The following is a 16,842-nucleotide window of genomic DNA, read 5'->3' as shown; positions in this document are numbered from 1 at the left end:
GCGCATTGCATGCAGTACGTTGAATCTAAACTTCGCAAGATTATTGGCATGCAGTTTATCATGACTGTTTCTTATAAAACTGCTTTGTTGAATATGTTGTGTTAAATTTCTACTTAAATGCTATGAACTGTGGATGTCTTGATCACTCCTTTTTTGGTAAAAGATTTCAAATTGATAAAAGAGCAAAATCCCAACTCATATTGACATCAAGCATGCAACAATTCATAAAGACAGCAAATCTTAGTAGAGAAAAAATTCATTGAAAGTGGATTTACTGATTTTTATCAAGGATAATATGTAATATGTTGATGATGAATCAAGGATTCATTGAGTGAACTATTTGTATCGATAATATGTAATATGTTGATGATGAATCAAGGATTTGAGTCATGCATGTTGCAAACGGTTAATGAAGTTCAATTATTAAGGTCGAATCGATCATTTGGAGAATCCAATTTAATTTTACTTACCTTTTAATCAAACTCTAAATTTAGACAGGAAAAAAAATACATAGAATGATTTTGGAGAAATGAATCACAATTTCATTAATTGAATGAAGATACATAAGTATATATACACCGAAAGTTAGAGATAGTTGGCAAATATAACCAACTTAATTAAATTTAACTAACTCTCTTACAGATTGAAAGTAAAAAAGACTAAACCACTAGATTTGATTTAGTGGTGAGAGATTTGGGTAGTATGCAGGAAGTTCTAGGTTCGATCTTCTCTGTCTCCATTGTAATAAAAAAAAGTAACAAAGGCTAGAGCTCAGTATACTTGTTCATAATAACTTTATTCTGTAATATCCCACTCAATAAAAAGTACTACTCCTATATAATATTGATGCAATGATTCCTATTGTTGTCGAATTTTGTCTTGATTAATTTCGTCAAGAATCAAAGTTAATGCCACAATGAATGCATAGTCAATGTTGGGATACACTCTGACCGTGAGATTATCTTTCCCAAATTCCTCCTTCTTATGCATCTACAATCAAATAAAATTGCATTTGCAAGATTAGAATTACATGAAATAAAATAGCAATTAGTGTGTCAGTTGAATTAATAATTTTTTCATTTAAAAAACGACTAATTCATCGTTTAATAAACTTAACCAAATAACCAAATTGTTGAATCATTATAATTAATTTCAATGACCAAAAAGATGATTCATGTGACAAAGCTGTATCTAAAATAGTGAGTAGAAAGGATTATTACCTGAGCAACAATTTGGTGAGATTCACCAGCATAAACAACACAAGATTTCTCTAACCAACTTCCTTTGACCTTAAAATCACTAATTTGTTCTTTGGTATTACTAGCTAATAACACATCTAATTTGATCTTTGTCTGAAACATGGATGATCTCTTTACACTAAATATCAAATCTTTCAAATCTGTGCTTTCACCTCTAAATGCTTGCCATCTATCATGTCCTGTCATTACCTATATAAATAAATTTGGTTAGTATGATCATTTAAAAAAGTTTTCAATTTAGTCATAAAATTACTAATATTTCAAAATAGTCTCTAAAATAAAAAATATTTTTATCACATTAATTCGTTTAGATCAATCTAATCTCTAACATCATTTGACACAGACTCAATATTCACGAAGTTGACATATTTGTGACCTATTATAGAGATCTAAACCTTCTCATCTTGATCAAATGGTCAATTGACGAGTCCACTGCATGAATGCGGATATCTAAATTTAAAATTGACGGAGCAACACCATAGACAAAGATCAAAATAAAGAGGAATTATTGTACAAAAGATGTTGTCAAACCTTTCGTCTTAGTGTCACGACGACTGTTTTTCCAGTGGCATCGAGCAAGAGACGTTGGTCATAGAGGGAGATGAGAGATGCTTTAAGGTTGAAGAAGATTTTTCCATTAATATCTGCGACTGTGAAGTTATCATTTAATGTTGTGACATTTCTCACAATTGATAGGTCAACACAATGAGGAACAAGATATTGAGAACCAATGATACTACTCTGGTAATTTGCTGCAGGTGCTTGCATTCTCTTCATGATTCTTTGTTTGAAGTTAATAGAGATATATTGGTGTGTTTGGTTTGAATTTGGAAGCTAGTGTTATGTATGTATATGTTTGATTTATTATATGGTTCCTTCTTATATATATCATGCTACTTTTTTAATTATATATAAATTATAAAGGAGCATTTGTATTTGTATATTGGGGTGTGTTTGCATCCGTGTTTGACATAAATATATGAAATGGTCAATGACGAAGTTTAGAGGGGGCTATGAAGAAGACTAATAATTGTGTTGAATGTTGAAAACTTTTTAATATATATCTCGGTGAAGTTTTCAAAGGTTATACTTGTACGTGTTGGTGATGTTTATTTTTTTGGTTTAATTATTGTAGATGTTATGGGCCTAAATGAAGTGAATGAAGACTTGAAGATGATCTAATCTCACTGAGAATTTCTTTTAACACCCATAACTTTTTTAACGTTGTCTTAAGGTCAGATATCAAGTTTTTTTTAAAAGAATTTTTTTCACGTATCTGCTACATTACCAAATTTTAACTATCCGCAAATTAAATAACAAACTGAATCTGCTGCTTAAGTAGTTAATAAGAAAAAAATATTTAATCGTTAGTTGATCCGGTGGTGATTGACGCTGGAATGGTAGAGAGTATAACGATTCGATCATCTGCAACTGCGATCTGGAGGGGTCTGGAACCACTTGACACCAGAACTAACCCCTTCTAGGAGTTCAAGATGATGGAGGCCAGACCGCCACTTTTAGGGGACATTCAATAAATTCCCTTAGAAAATCTGGCATAGATGAGTCCTCCATCAACCTTTACTTCTTCTCTCTCTTGAAGTAAAAATAAATCAGGGCGGATCTCTTTCGATTACTCGTAATTTTTACAAGAAACAACATTCACAATTTTTTTCTTTCAAATTTGATGAAAGAATCTTTACACTTATCTGATACGCATACAATTTATATTACGTTGCTAATTTTTTTTGTAACTTAAAATTGAAATACTCTTTAGTCGGTCTATACATGAAAGACATTATGTTTTTCCAAAATGATTAACAAAAATGTCTTTAAGGATCGATCCGGACCTTTTACGAAGCTTAAAATGTCTTTAACGAATCGTTTAACTAATTAATTAAGCATATCTACCAGTAATGATTAATTAAAGAATCGCGCGCGAAATATTTAGTTCCATTGTTGCTTGAAATCGAACCACGTACTTCCCTTCCTCTGATTTCGCATCCTTTCCCTTTCCCTCACTCATTCATCTGCAATTTGCTTTCTCCGATCAACCTTATCCCCTTTTCTCCGATCCATGCCACCAATTTCATCAACATTATTATCAGAGGTTTAATAATTTTCATGTGAAATTGCAAAGTGTGAAAGAAAATCTACGATCTAGATATCGATGTGATTTCCATACCATTTTTTTCAGATGGAATGGAGATCCAGCTAGTTATGGGAATCATGAGAATGATATTGAACAAGTTAGTTTCATCAAAGGTTTCTTAATTACTGGTACTTAGTTATTATAAATATGTCTATTATGTGTCTTGTGAGTTGTGACCTAGATTGTAATATTCTATAATTCAATTTGTTTATGATGAAATTAATTCAATTGTAATAGTAATGCAATACATAAGTATGTGTTTTCTGGATATTTTAGTGTTCTTAGATAAAAATGATGGATTAGGGTTTTATCATTTTGTAATTAAGAAGGTTGTGTATGCGTGTGTCCGGTGTCTGTGTAAGTGTCGGATTAGGGTTTTATCATGTTGGCACCTATGAAGCACTACACACACAGGAACACCAGACATGACATTGACACGTCGACACTGATAAAAATTTGAAAAAATGAATTAATTGAGCACAGTCACATGTGTTGGTGTTGTGTCGGTGCTAGACACCGAACACACCTTTCATGAGAAGTGTCAGTGCTACAAAGGTTGGCACATGTATATGCCCCTATGGAGCATTGACACAGACACGTTTGACACATACGTGTGGACACTGATAAAAATATGATAAAAATGATTTGACTGGGAAAAGGAAACCCAAAATTTTTCCCATTCGGATGAGTACATGATATCTCTTTGAACCATTTCATGTTTAGTGGCATTACTAGGATGATCATGAGACAATGTGACTCATAGAAAAGAAACTAGTCTGGAATTTATTGTTGCTTCATGTGCAGATAACACATAGTTAATAATTTAATTTTTTTTCTTAGGATTCTAGCTGATATTTATGGTCATATTAACAAACTCATAAGAATATCTTATGTTATTGTAACAACTTTGCAGGTTTTCGGCTGATGATATTTGCTATCGGAAACGGATTATCTTTCATTTTCACTTGTTTATAGTAACAGAGTGTGGTTGCTTGATTTGGTAAGAAAACAAATTGAATTCTGTAATTCATTTAAATCTATATAAATTTCATTTGAAAAAGAAAAAAAAAATTGAATCTTGCTATTGCTGTATTTTCCTTCCATTAATAAATAGAGGTAGAGATAAATGTCAATACATTCTTAGACTTTCTGTTCTTAACACTGTTATTTGGTCAAATCCCACATAGTAGAGTATTGAAAAGAGAATGTCAGATTGTACATATTTCTGGTATTTCTCCATAGAAGTATTGCTTGTAAGCCTTAAGCCATTTTCAACTGAACAGCATAACAAGGATAATGTAAGGACTGATTAGCTTATGTGAGTTTTATTAGAAATCTATCTGATTATCACTTTTAGCCTAAATTTCCCTTACAATTTATACAATTAATTTAACATGGTTTCTATTTTTTCCTTCAAATATTACAACTTACCACTAAATCTGATACGAGCAAAGTTTTAAGCTAGAGGAAAACTATATCTCAGTTCCAGCTCTTCTATTTATACCAAATTATATCTTATGTATGAACAACATATAAACCATGAACTACATTACTTCTGTTAGCAATAGCTGTACTGATGCTGTATTACACTTGACTTTTCATTTTCCTCTCTCTGCATTTAAATGTTGGTTTTAAAGTATATTGTTTATGTGAAATTTTTTCAAAGTTTGTGCAATGTCTATGGTGAAACATGTAAAATATTTATTCTAATAATTCACTTTGTTGTTACCTAACAAATTGTTATTGCTGATTGGGTTTCCAGAAAATAAATAAACTGTATGAATGTGTTTGAAAGTATTTCAACTGAATAAGTGAATGTGAATATGTAACAGTAACTGGTGATTAATTTTACTCAATCGTGTAAAATTTTGCATTTGTGTGAATCCATGCTACAAAATGCAACCTTTCTAATAGGTTGATGTTTTGTATAATCAGGGAGTGTGCAACCTTTCTAATAGGTTGATGTTTTGTATAATCAGGGACTGTACACCACAGATACTTGTTTACAAGTCTATAATTGTCCTTATTCAGAATGGTCATCCTTTAGATGCAGAACTACAGTTAGCTTCAGGCATTGTTCCTGATAAGCTCAGATGTGAGGTTAGAACTTGCAAATATGTTTCTAAGGGCAAGTACTGGAGACAGTTACCGTGTTAGCGCATCTAGTACGCCTGGCAATTCAAGTGGAGGATATGATGGAGGTGATATTGAATCACGATGTGATGTTTACATATGGGGAGAGGTTTTTGCAGACGGATTTCCTTCTAAGACAGATGTGTTGATCCCTAAGCTCTTAGAGTCAAAACTTTATCTTGATGTTCATAACATTGCATGCGGTGCGCATCACGTTGCTATAGTAAACAAGAGAGGAGAGATTTTCACTTGGGGAAAAGAATCTGGTGGAAGACTCGGTCATGGAACTGATAAAGATTTTGACAAGCCTAATCTAGTTGAGTTTCTTGAAGATGTTATTTTGGATATTGTTGCATGTGGAGAGTTTCATACATGTGCTGTGTCTAAATCTGACGACTTTTTCACCTGGGGTGATGGTTCACATAATGTTGGACTTCTTGGACATGGTAATGAGGCTAGTCACTGGATACCAAAGAGTGTCAATGGCTTTTTGGATGGACTTCAAGTCGTATCTGTTGCATGTGGCACATGGCATTCAGCATTGGCAACCTCAAATGGAAAACTGTTTACCTTTGGTGATGGAACATTTGGTGTGTTAGGCCATGGTGATCAAGAGAGTGTATTCCATCCAAAGGAAGTACAATTATTAAGTGGACTGAAGACTATGAAGGTTGCTTGCGGAGTATGGCACACTGCAGCTATTGTTGAGGTTGTTTTTCAATCTGATTCAAATGTTACATCATGGAAACTCTTCACATGGGGCGACGGCGACAAATATCAACTAGGCCATGGAAACAAGGAAACATATCTGAAACCAACGCGTGTCTTGCCACTTATTGAATATAATTTCCAGCAGATAGCATGTGGACACACCATGACTGTTGCTCTCACTACATCTGGTCATGTATTTGCAATGGGAAGCACGGAAAATGGTCAATTAGGAAATCCAAATTCTGCTGGAAAAGTACCTACTTTAGTTCAAGATAAGTTGCTTGGTGAATTCGTTGAGGAAATATCATGTGGAGCACATCATGTTGCTGTTTTGACTTCAAAAAAAGAACTATATACATGGGGAAAAGGTTCTAACGGAAGACTAGGACACGGTGACAAAGATGATAAAAAATCTCCTACACTTGTGGTAGCCTTGAAAGACAGGCATATAAAATATATCTCGTGTGGTTCAAACTTTACGTCTTGTATATGCATCCCTAAATCGGTCACTGGAACTGACCAATCTGTTTGCTTTGGTTGTAGACAAGCATTTGGCATAACAAGAAAAAGGCACAATTGTTATAATTGTGGATTGGTTTTCTGCCATAGTTGTAGTTCTAACAAGGCATTCAAAGCTGCACTGGCTCCAACATTTGAAAAGCCTCACCGTGTATGTGATACTTGTTTTACTAAGCTTAAAGTTGACATCAATGATCCTTCACAATTTGATGGAAAAACTGCTCCTTCTCATTGTTACACAACTGGTAGGGAAGGATTAGACCAAAGTATTTTAAGGTCTACAAAAACTCTCTTCTCTTCTATAACTGAACCAGTAAAATACCATGAAATAAGGAATAATAAGCCTGGAACTGAATATGGTACTACTTTCATAAGAGCTTCTTTAGTTCCATCTCTTTTGCAATTGAAAGATATTGCATTTCCAAGTTCATTCAGTTCTGATCAAAGTGTTTTGAAGCCTTCTACACCCCCTAGTTCATCACAAAGTCCCGCATCCCCACACACGTGTAGATCAAGCCTTCCACCACCTTCTGACAATCCGAAAATTTCTGGTGTTCTTATCAATAGTTTGAGAAGAGCAAATTATGTTTTGATCCAACGAGTCTCGGATTTGCAGCGACAAGTAAGTTCAGTACCATTCTAAGTATAGCAAACGCACCCTTTGTCATTCAAGAAATGTTATTTGAACATCAATTTGGGACACCTAAATTCGACAAAATGGTTAATGAATATATCAAGATTGGATAACTCATTATTAACAATGATTTTACGTGTTCTAACTACATGTAGATTTGAATATTTGAAAATGAATATTAATCATATTTAAATTTTCAAGGTTAAATAAGTTATGACACCTGATATATCTATTAACCAAGTTTGGCACACTGTAGCTATTGCCGGGGTTGTTTTTCAATCTGGTTCAAATGTTTCATCATGGAAACTCTTCACAGTTCACATGGGGTGACGGCGACAAATATCAATTAGGCCATGGAAACAAGGAAACATATCTGAAACCAACGCGTGTCTTGCCCACTTATTGAATATAATTTCCAGCAGATAGCTTGTGGACACACCATGACTGTTGCTCTCACTACATCTTGTCATTTAAAAAACTTGTCGAATTTAGATGTACCATATTGATGTTCAAACATAGCGTCGACATTAACAAGTTAATACATATTTCTTTGTTTAGATTCGAGGTTTGAAGCAGATAAGTGGCGTGAAAGATGTGCAACTTCAGAGGCTTCATAAAAAGGCCAAGGAAGCTATTGCCTGGGCTGCAGTGGAATCTTCTTGTCATACAGAATCAAAAGAATTTATTGAATCTACTAAACATCAGGTATCTGTATGCTTGGGACATAGCTCAAATCATTAAATTAATCATAAAAAGGTAATGTAAATGGAATCCGAAATCATGCTGTAAGATATGTAGATTAGCTATATTTAATTAAATAGAAGAAATAAACGTTTCTATTTTTGTATAAGCCAATGGCTAGAACATATTAAACACTAGTATAGTAAAGATCTCATGCAAGAGTACAAAATTACAGGAAACAAAGGTGAGATATTCTTCCACTTATCATTAGGGAGAAGACTTTTCTTAGAAGAGATAAAAGATTAGATATGTGGCCTGCTCCTTGCACTTCAAGAGCAAGTTTAAAATTTTAGTACAGTATTAACTTGGTATCAAAGAATTTTTTACAAACTAGATAGGAGTTTTTTCCTTAGCTATCCCCACAATGTCTCAATGTACTGGTTCTAGCTTTGTCTGTATATTTTTCCTAAAATGATTTAGAACAAGATAACAATACAGATATAAATCTTGAGAATTTGTTTCGGTGACAAAAATCTTTTGATTCAACACCTTGTAGTTTAAATAATTTCTCCTTAACTTTCCTATTATAAAAACTCTTAACTTTATATTTAGGGTAAGCTGCATTGACCTTTCCTTAGGTCTTTAAATGACACTCACACCCCCTCTAATTTTGAAAAGACACAAACCTCCCTTGTCTTAATTCAGTTCAGGAAAATTTAGAGACTTGAAATAACTGAACAGAACGCTATATATGTACCGCCAACAGAGAAATATCGGCAACATATTTAATAACACTCATATTAACACATTCGCTCCTATCGGCTGGAATTCATATGAATTCGCCTAAACTTATATGAGATCCACATAATTTAGTGTGGCCCATTTCTAAAATAGTGGCACCAATTTGGTTCCAACTAACAAGAGAGTGCTGGAAAGAGTGCGTTAGAGAGTGTATTGCACTGCTTAACTGTTTATAGAGTAATTGCAGCCAACATCAGCAGGCCCGAGATACTGTTGGCACTATATTTGTACAGCCAAAATGAAGTCACTAACCATATGAGACAAAAAAAAATTATGAATGAGTATGAGCAATTATGGGGCAGCTAAAATTGGATGAGCATTGAGGTGAGAGCAATTATTGTGAATGAGCATGGAAGCTATGCTATCAAGCCTGGATATGTGCTATGGGTGATGATACGGATACACGGATACGTAAATTTGTTGAAATTCAGGATAAGATACGGCCTAGATACGTAAACAAATTTTTTTAATAAAAATTATATAAATGTAAATAAGATCCATTGATCATTCTTCATTCATATATAATTATAATGACCACAATTTTAAAAAAACAACTTCGCGAACAAAACACATAAACATAAGGGACTAAATATGCAATTAAGCCTATATTTTAATCTCTATGTTAGAATATCAACACAAAAAATATCATTAAAAAAACTCTACAAGTTTTGTCAAATGTTTAGTTACATATTCAAGATATATATTTGGCAGTATCCTTGAAGTATCTGATATGTATCCAATAAAATATTTTTTAAAAAGTAAAATAAAAAATTCTGATACTTCTAGGGTACGTATCCGAGAGTATCCACAAAGTATATCTGATATGGATACATCTCCTTTTTTGGAGTATCCAGGCTTCATAGCCGCTATATGATTTGTTCAACAACTGGATTGTAGGGCTAAATTGCTGGACCAATTGTTGATCTGTTCTACTAAAAAGACTGGATTAAAGCATTGGCTCTTATGTCAGAAACAGTGCTGGAATTCTGTTGAAAGAATCTGTAGAATTGTGGAGGGCAAAACTTTTGTATCAATGAGAAATTATGGGGCCTCATGTTTATGACTGCTAAGAATGATTGCTTCCCTTTTTAGGAAACGAGCAGGGCTCTAAATACGGGTTGCAATAATAGTCGTGTCGCGATCTTTAATATTGCAGAGCTCCATAAAAAATTGTTCTGTCGCAGCCCATATTGCGGTTTTGGGCCTTTATTTAAAACCCTGCTAAGTGCTAACAAGCACCAACTCCTTTAAGCGGCAAGGGATGTGTGTGCTACTTAGAGAAATAATTAATAGATATTAGTGTTCATTACAAAAATTAGAGGAATGTGAATGCCATTTAAAAAGACCTTATGAAAGAACCTCAGTTAGCTTAGTGCAAGATTACCCTATATTTAATGTGACATAAACTTAACGATAAATTGAATGGGAAAAAATAAAAGGAGAGATTTCAAAAAGAAAATATGATGAATAAGGATTTTTTGTTTCCTTATCCTAAATAGCTAGACTTGTCTTTCATTTTATTCAGTTGAAGGAAGTGACTGAGAAGCTACCAGTAGATGTTCCAGAAACTAATATCTTGAGTACTATACAAACTCGAGCTGAAGATTTTCTAAAAGAAATTTCAGAATCTAAAACATCAGGGTTGGAGTCCAAGCAACAAGAAGCACATGCCATATCTGCTACAGACAGTGACTCTTGTCTAGAAAAGTTAGTAGAGTCTTTGCAACAGAATGCACCTGATATATCTACCCCGCCTAGTGAAACTTTTGAACTTCAACATCATAGACTAGAACAAAATGCTGATGTTTTAGGAGATGACCGTTGTCAAGATGAAGGAAATATCCTTGACGAAATTAACAAACCAACGTTGGAGTCAAAGCAACAAAATTCACATGATATATCTACCCCGCAAAGTGGAGCTTTTGAACCGCAAGATCATAGACTAGAACAAAATGCTGATGTTTTAGGAGATGACGGTTGTCAAGATGAAGGAAATATCCTTGACGAAATTAACAAACCAACATTGGAGTCAACGCAACAAAATTCACATGATATATCTACCCCGCATAGTGGAACTTTTGAACAAGAAGATCATAAACTAGAACAAAATGCTGAAGCTTTAGGAGATGACTGTTGTCAAGATGAAGGAAATATTCTTGATGAAATTAACAAACCAACATTGGAGTCAAAGCAACAAAATTCACATGATATATCTACCCCGCATAATGGAACTATTGAACTGCAAGATCATAGACTAGAACAAAATGGTGATGTTTTAGCAGATGACCGTTGTCAAGATGAAGGAAATATCCTTGATGAAATTAACAAACCAACATTGGAGTCAAAGCAACAAAATTCATCTGATATAACTACCTCAGATAGTGACACTTCTAAACTACAAGTACACATACATGAAAAAATTGATGAGACTGCAAGGGTTGATCAATCTGAGGATGGAATAAATGTACGGCAAGAAAGTAATGGATCGACAATATCTAGTGTTGGAGAAAGGATATCACCCCAAAACTCAGCAAATGGTTCAATATCACCACCGGAGTACTGTTCAAGACATGAGACACTACAAGAAACACAAGTCTTTGAAAAATTTGAGTCTGGTGTTTATGTGTTAGTCGTGCTACGGGATGATGGAATCAAAATTTTTAAAAGAGTTAAATTCAGGTGAGTTAGACGTGTCCATTTCTGTTTATGATTGTTGTCGTTCGTATGCATATGTATCTCAATCAAGAGATATTATCTTATAACTAATTATATGCACAATTATGGCTACTCAAATAATGACTATATTATTTTTTATGTTTAATTACTTTGTCCCTTCTTGAACTATTTGACAATCTTTAAATAATCTTAAATACAGTTTTAGCGTTCCTAATTTCTCAAATTCACAATTTTAGTTTTCCTATTCATTTTATGATGAATTTAATTTTCAAATGTGTTATTTTTTACAATTTTGTCTCTGCACTGATTTAATTTACTTCTGGCTTCTGAAATCAAGTATTTTGGAACTTTTGGTACCCCATGATTTTTGAGACCAAAAGATCCAAAAGAACTCCGATATTGAAGGATAAAAAGTGTAATTAAAAAAGTGCAAGATCAAATTCTTAAAAAATAATGTGTAGGAACAAATTGGTGAGAAATTATATAGGGGACCAAATTTGTAAATTTAAAAAATAAGGAGCCAGAACTGTATGCACAACTTCTAAATATGTTCTTGAGCTAAAAAAGTTTGTTATTAGGTTCTTGAACTTGTCAATATTTCGTAAAAAACTTCTAAATATGTGGCTTTAGATAGACTATAATGACATGATTCATATAGCTGCTAGTATAGTTGCGTTCGATCTCTAATTATTTTTCAACAAGAGAATGCTAACTTGTGCTTTAAAGAAGTTAAAATGATGCATTCAAGTTTTTAGAAGTTAAAATGTTGTTTTTCTCAATGAAAATTTTCCACTTTTGGGTTGCTTAACACTTGCCCTTAGAGAGGAAAAAGTCTTTGATTATAGTTGTGGTCTGCAGTTATTTTTTCATCGACTTTTATTTGCCTTTTTTACCCTTATTTCTATTTCTCTCTAACATTGTTCATTAATTCATTGTTTGAATGCAGTAAGCGAAGGTTCAATGAAAGACAAGCAGAAGAATGGTGGAGCCATAACAAAGGTAGGGTTCTTAGCAAATACTGTCCAATCCATCAAAAGTTAAATGAACCGTGTATTAACATTACACCAAATGTTAAAGAAAATATTGAGTCATCTACTTCTTAAACATAAACCTATTCTTCCTATAGGCATGATTACCTTAGTCTTAGTTTGATGAAATGATATCACATAGAAGGATCATCAATCTAGTGGAAAGATATGTAGCTTTAATTTAGGGACATTAATTGAGAAACAGTAGATATCTTACAACTCAATATGCATATAACCAATGTATTCAATGAGGATAGGAATTTTAGTTAGTCAGATAGGAAAACAACTGGATTTATATGTAGGAAAGTTAGCAATTTTTTTTTTTTTATAAATTAAAGAATACCAGATATGGGGTGATACTCGTGTGTGTGTGTGTGGGCGTTTTCTACGCTACGATCTTTCTTCTCTTATGAAATTTCAAGTTTAATCGAGAGTGATACACTTCTCCCCAATATGAGATAGGTTGCTGCTATAGTCAGAACTGAACCTGGCTAATTTCGTAATATTGACCCCTCTCTATTAGATTCTAATCCTGAGTAAGCGGTATCGAAGGAAATAGGAAATGGATGGAAATTATCCACTTATTGTTCATTCAACCCCTCTAAAATGCGGCTTTTTACCAGAAGTTATAAGTAGTGTATTTTGACAGATTTGAACACCTTAAACATTATAATGGCACAGTCCCAAGTTTGGGTCCTTTTCCATGGGTTTGGGCTTGCGTGTGAACCACGGCGGATGATGTTGCCTTCTGGGCCACATCTTCGGGACGTTTTGAGATTTTTATCGATACTTGAAATTAGAATTTGTCGCAATCATGGTTTTAGATGCCTTTGAAATCAGGAAATTTGGCTGATGCTTGTTTCTTCTATTACCATTTTTATAAGCAAATGTTAATCAGTGAGTTAGTGATTAATTTAATTTTCAAGGTTCAATCCCATACCTCCTATTTCATGAATTGAAATTAATTGACTACTTAAGTACAATCTTTGAATTATTGGTCTATAATTTAACAACATAAGAGAGAAATTTTATCAGCTTTTACTTGTTTTTCATTGAATTCTGAATTATCTGAATTTTTCCAAAAAAATTGTTAAGACAAAAAACAGATAGGTGAATCATTAAGATGTTTTGTTGTGTGGTGCTAAATATGGTTTCATTGATATGACATTGCCTATGTCGTCCGATCCAACTGCACTGTAGAGGACTTGGTCCTACGAATGATATTAAGGCAGGTGTCAAAGATGAAAGACTATGTACCAAACAGCATTTAGTAGAGCACAACTACCAAATAATTTGAGGCTATTATGCAATCACCAAAGGCATCGTTAATCCATATTTTACATTTGAAACCCGACAGTGAGAATGACTGAAGATTGTACTAGATTTGATAATTAATTTCTATTCTCTATAATTGAATGCAGAAATGTCAATGAGGTAGATGTTGAGCCGAAAATATTTTCACATTCACCATTTAAAATATTCTCCATTTTTATTTTTCATTTTGGAGAGTATATATTCTATTTCGCGGATTATTTCAATTTTTAAGGGGATTCATCGGCATTAAAACAAATTAACAAATTATTAAACAGACAGTTGTATATTAACGTGTCACATCATAATCTTTTACAATAAAACTAAAAAAATAAACTATTTTGACTCACGTTTAACAATTTATAAATATCAGACAACAATTTCGAAGACCAATTATACTATTCACTTGAGTAATGCATCAATTAAAAATATATAAGGATATTTTGGTAGCTGAAATGAAAGAATTAACGCGGCAATTAAAAACTAACAATAATAATTCACTGGGTTTTTATAAAAAAGTTTGTCAAGTGGGATAATTTTCTTTTCCTGGAATGGACTATATTAGGTGCTACATTTATTCCTAAGAATTATTTTTGCAGTGACTTTCTTTTCTTGGAATGAAAAAAAAAAAGAAAAAGAAAAAATATTTCACTCAAAATATTTAATTTGAAACCAAACACAAACCAAATACCTCCACTCTTTTCTTCTATATAAACCCCCCACCTTGCAACACTTATACTCACAAAACAAAGCAAAAAATTGCAAAGCAAAAAAAAATCAAATTATAAATTTTATTTCAATTCTTTTCCTAGCAAAACAATGGCAAGTTTGAGGGTTACATGTATGGTTGCATTGATATGCATGGTGATGGTTAGTGCACCAATGGCAGAAGCTTCAGTCTCATGTGGAGCTGTAACTGGTTACCTTGTTCCATGCATTACTTATCTTCAAGGTGGTCCTGGTCCTTCACCAGCATGCTGTGATGGAGTAAAGAAACTTAACGCGGCAGCTGCCACTACCCCTGACCGCAAGGCCGCTTGTAACTGCTTGAAAGGTGCTGCTGGTTCCATTGCTCGTTTGAATAACAACGCCGCCGCAGCTCTCCCCGGCAAATGTGGTGTTCGCATTCCCTACAAGTTTAGCACTTCTACCAACTGTAATAGGTATGTTAACTCACTCCTTAATTCTATATAGCTCTATAATTTGAACCTGAAAACAAATATAACCACTAACTTCATGTGACATTTTTGTGTGTGTTAAGTGTTAACCCTCTGGTTTTTAGTGGAAGGGGTTCTAGTAATTCGGAGTTCTCCTGCGAGATAAGTAAAACTTGACCAAAAAATTGTTTCACTTAGTCGGATTCTCCCGAACGATCCATCCTTTAGTGATGCTTAATAACCACTTAAGCTCAATGACTTGGTTACATGTGTCATTTTAATTAGGTGGTATTAAAACAGTTTTTCTTTTTACAAAGAGGTATTAAAACAGAGTTGAAGCTTATAAAATCAGTGGTAAGAAATCATGAGAGACTTGTGCAATTTTTGACAGTCATCAAAATGGAAGTAATACTATAAAATTAATGGAAAACAAATTATAAAAGAATCTGAATTTACATTTTACTTTCATTTTTCTTTTTGTCTTAGATATGTTTGTTACATATTAGGTCCGTTTGATCTGAAAAATGTAAGTACGGGACAAAACAGTCATGAACAAATAGCACAAAACAAAATTATTTTAATAAACTTTTTCTTGTACGATGTTTGGCGGATAAAAGATTATTTTAATAATTTAGACAACTTGTGCAGAGGAAAAAAAGTTGTCTCATGGTTTAGTGGGGACAAAAACTCAGTCCCTTGACTCAAGTATGTGCAGTCCTAAGAACAGTCTTAAAATCAAACATAGTACAGCTGAAGCTCTTCTGATCAATGTTTTTTTTTTTTTTTTTGCGGATCAAACGCATATTATCCCTATATCAGCATATAGAGTTTTTTTTTCCCCTTCTTTTCCTTATTATAAATTGAAAATCATGTATAACTTAATTTGCTTGTTTTGTGCTGAATTGCAGCATCAAGTTCTAAAGAGTGTTGATGAGTGAGAGGAAGAAGTAGATAGCATGGCACTTCTTTGTACCTCAGTATTACCACACCAGCACCAGCACCAACACTAGCTCTAGTATTAATATTAATTACTAATGAGAATAAAGGAAGCAATGAGGGCTCCACCTCAGCGAGTGTCCTCTTGTTTCAGACTTTGGTTTATTGGTTTTTAACTTTTTATAGTTATAACTTATAATGCACAATGAGTTTTTTACCAGTTTGGTTGTTGCATATGTAATAAAGACATTTGATATTATTCCATGCTATTTCACTTTCTACTTTTAACAACTCTCTTATTGGTTTTTTCTCCCTATATTTGTTGTGGCTGCTCATTCTAATTAGCTAGACATAATATATTCTGAGTTTAAAATTTTAATTTCTTTTAAAAAAAGTTAAATTAAAATACTAATTTTTTACTGAAAAACTAGTTGACCTTGACACATTATCACTGTCTAATTTATGTTAGACCAGAGTAACAGGCCATGTAAGTGTTTTTGTAATGGAAGTTGTAAAAAATTATAACGGTGTGTTCACTTTTTAACTCAAAGGATCTAGTTGGAAAGAAAATACTTGTTAAGAGTCCACATTGGATGAGAAATAACCATAAAATATATTTATAACTGAGGCTAATCTTCAAATTACAAGCCGATTTTCTAACGTTGAGTTAAATCCAACTCAAAATTCTAAGATTCTAAAACCATAGAAGCAATAAATTGAGTTTATCAGGATAATTTTACTATTTTTGAACACATCAATTTCATATGTATATGTAATCTGTTCACAATCTTAAATACTGCCCTGATTGAAACATGTGATGATAATGACTTATTATAGAGAACATTAT

At 33.2% G+C, this 16,842-nt stretch overlaps 3 protein-coding genes across 3 annotated transcripts; 2 read left to right on the top strand and 1 right to left on the bottom strand.

The window, feature by feature from the left end:
* Nucleotides 1–500: 500 nt before the first annotated feature.
* On the bottom strand, nucleotides 501–2,164 carry LOC123921386 (protein LURP-one-related 15-like). Its single transcript, XM_045973901.1, has 3 exons — nucleotides 1,791–2,164; nucleotides 1,221–1,448; nucleotides 501–990 (listed from the first exon to the last, which is right to left on the bottom strand). The coding sequence occupies exons 1-3, from the start codon at nucleotides 2,034–2,036 to the stop codon at nucleotides 859–861; spliced, it is 606 nt and encodes a 201-aa protein (XP_045829857.1). The 5' UTR covers nucleotides 2,037–2,164; the 3' UTR covers nucleotides 501–858.
* A 1,026-nt stretch (nucleotides 2,165–3,190) lies between these two features.
* LOC123922087 (PH, RCC1 and FYVE domains-containing protein 1-like) lies at nucleotides 3,191–12,666 on the top strand. The gene is made up of 6 exons (XM_045974832.1): nucleotides 3,191–3,536; nucleotides 4,322–4,408; nucleotides 5,388–7,393; nucleotides 7,964–8,110; nucleotides 10,413–11,566; nucleotides 12,510–12,666. Exons 3-6 carry the CDS (start codon nucleotides 5,525–5,527, stop codon nucleotides 12,664–12,666), a joined length of 3,327 nt encoding a protein of 1,108 aa, XP_045830788.1. The 5' UTR covers nucleotides 3,191–3,536; nucleotides 4,322–4,408; nucleotides 5,388–5,524.
* Nucleotides 12,667–14,496: 1,830 nt separating this feature from the next.
* Nucleotides 14,497–16,286, top strand: LOC123921843 (non-specific lipid-transfer protein 1-like). Its single transcript, XM_045974538.1, has 2 exons — nucleotides 14,497–15,065; nucleotides 15,968–16,286. The coding sequence occupies exons 1-2, from the start codon at nucleotides 14,722–14,724 to the stop codon at nucleotides 15,978–15,980; spliced, it is 357 nt and encodes a 118-aa protein (XP_045830494.1). The 5' UTR covers nucleotides 14,497–14,721; the 3' UTR covers nucleotides 15,981–16,286.
* Nucleotides 16,287–16,842: the final 556 nt, after the last annotated feature.

The sequence above is a fragment of the Trifolium pratense genome, linkage group LG4 (genome assembly GCF_020283565.1).
Source record: "Trifolium pratense cultivar HEN17-A07 linkage group LG4, ARS_RC_1.1, whole genome shotgun sequence".
NCBI lineage: Eukaryota > Viridiplantae > Streptophyta > Magnoliopsida > Fabales > Fabaceae > Trifolium > Trifolium pratense.
Note: the sequence above shows the minus strand (reverse complement) of the source record. Positions and strands in the feature narration are given on the sequence as shown.

What these genes read in the sequence shown, in the direction of transcription:
- LOC123922087 (XM_045974832.1), top strand. Translation starts at nt 5,525, where the DNA reads ATGTTTCTAAGGGCAAGTACTGGAGACAGTTACCGTGTTAGCGCATCT. An exon ending in TCTCGGATTTGCAGCGACAA is followed by an intron (nt 7,394 to 7,963) that starts GTAAGTTCAGTA and finishes TTCTTTGTTTAG; the next exon opens with ATTCGAGGTTTGAAGCAGAT. An exon ending in TTTAAAAGAGTTAAATTCAG is followed by an intron (nt 11,567 to 12,509) that starts GTGAGTTAGACG and finishes GTTTGAATGCAG; the next exon opens with TAAGCGAAGGTTCAATGAAA.
- LOC123921843 (XM_045974538.1), top strand. Translation starts at nt 14,722, where the DNA reads ATGGCAAGTTTGAGGGTTACATGTATGGTTGCATTGATATGCATGGTG.
- LOC123921386 (XM_045973901.1), bottom strand. Translation starts at nt 2,036, where the DNA reads ATGAAGAGAATGCAAGCACCTGCAGCAAATTACCAGAGTAGTATCATT. An exon ending in TCGTGACACTAAGACGAAAG is followed by an intron (nt 1,449 to 1,790) that starts GTTTGACAACAT and finishes TTATTTATATAG; the next exon opens with GTAATGACAGGACATGATAG. An exon ending in CTCACCAAATTGTTGCTCAG is followed by an intron (nt 991 to 1,220) that starts GTAATAATCCTT and finishes ATTTGATTGTAG; the next exon opens with ATGCATAAGAAGGAGGAATT.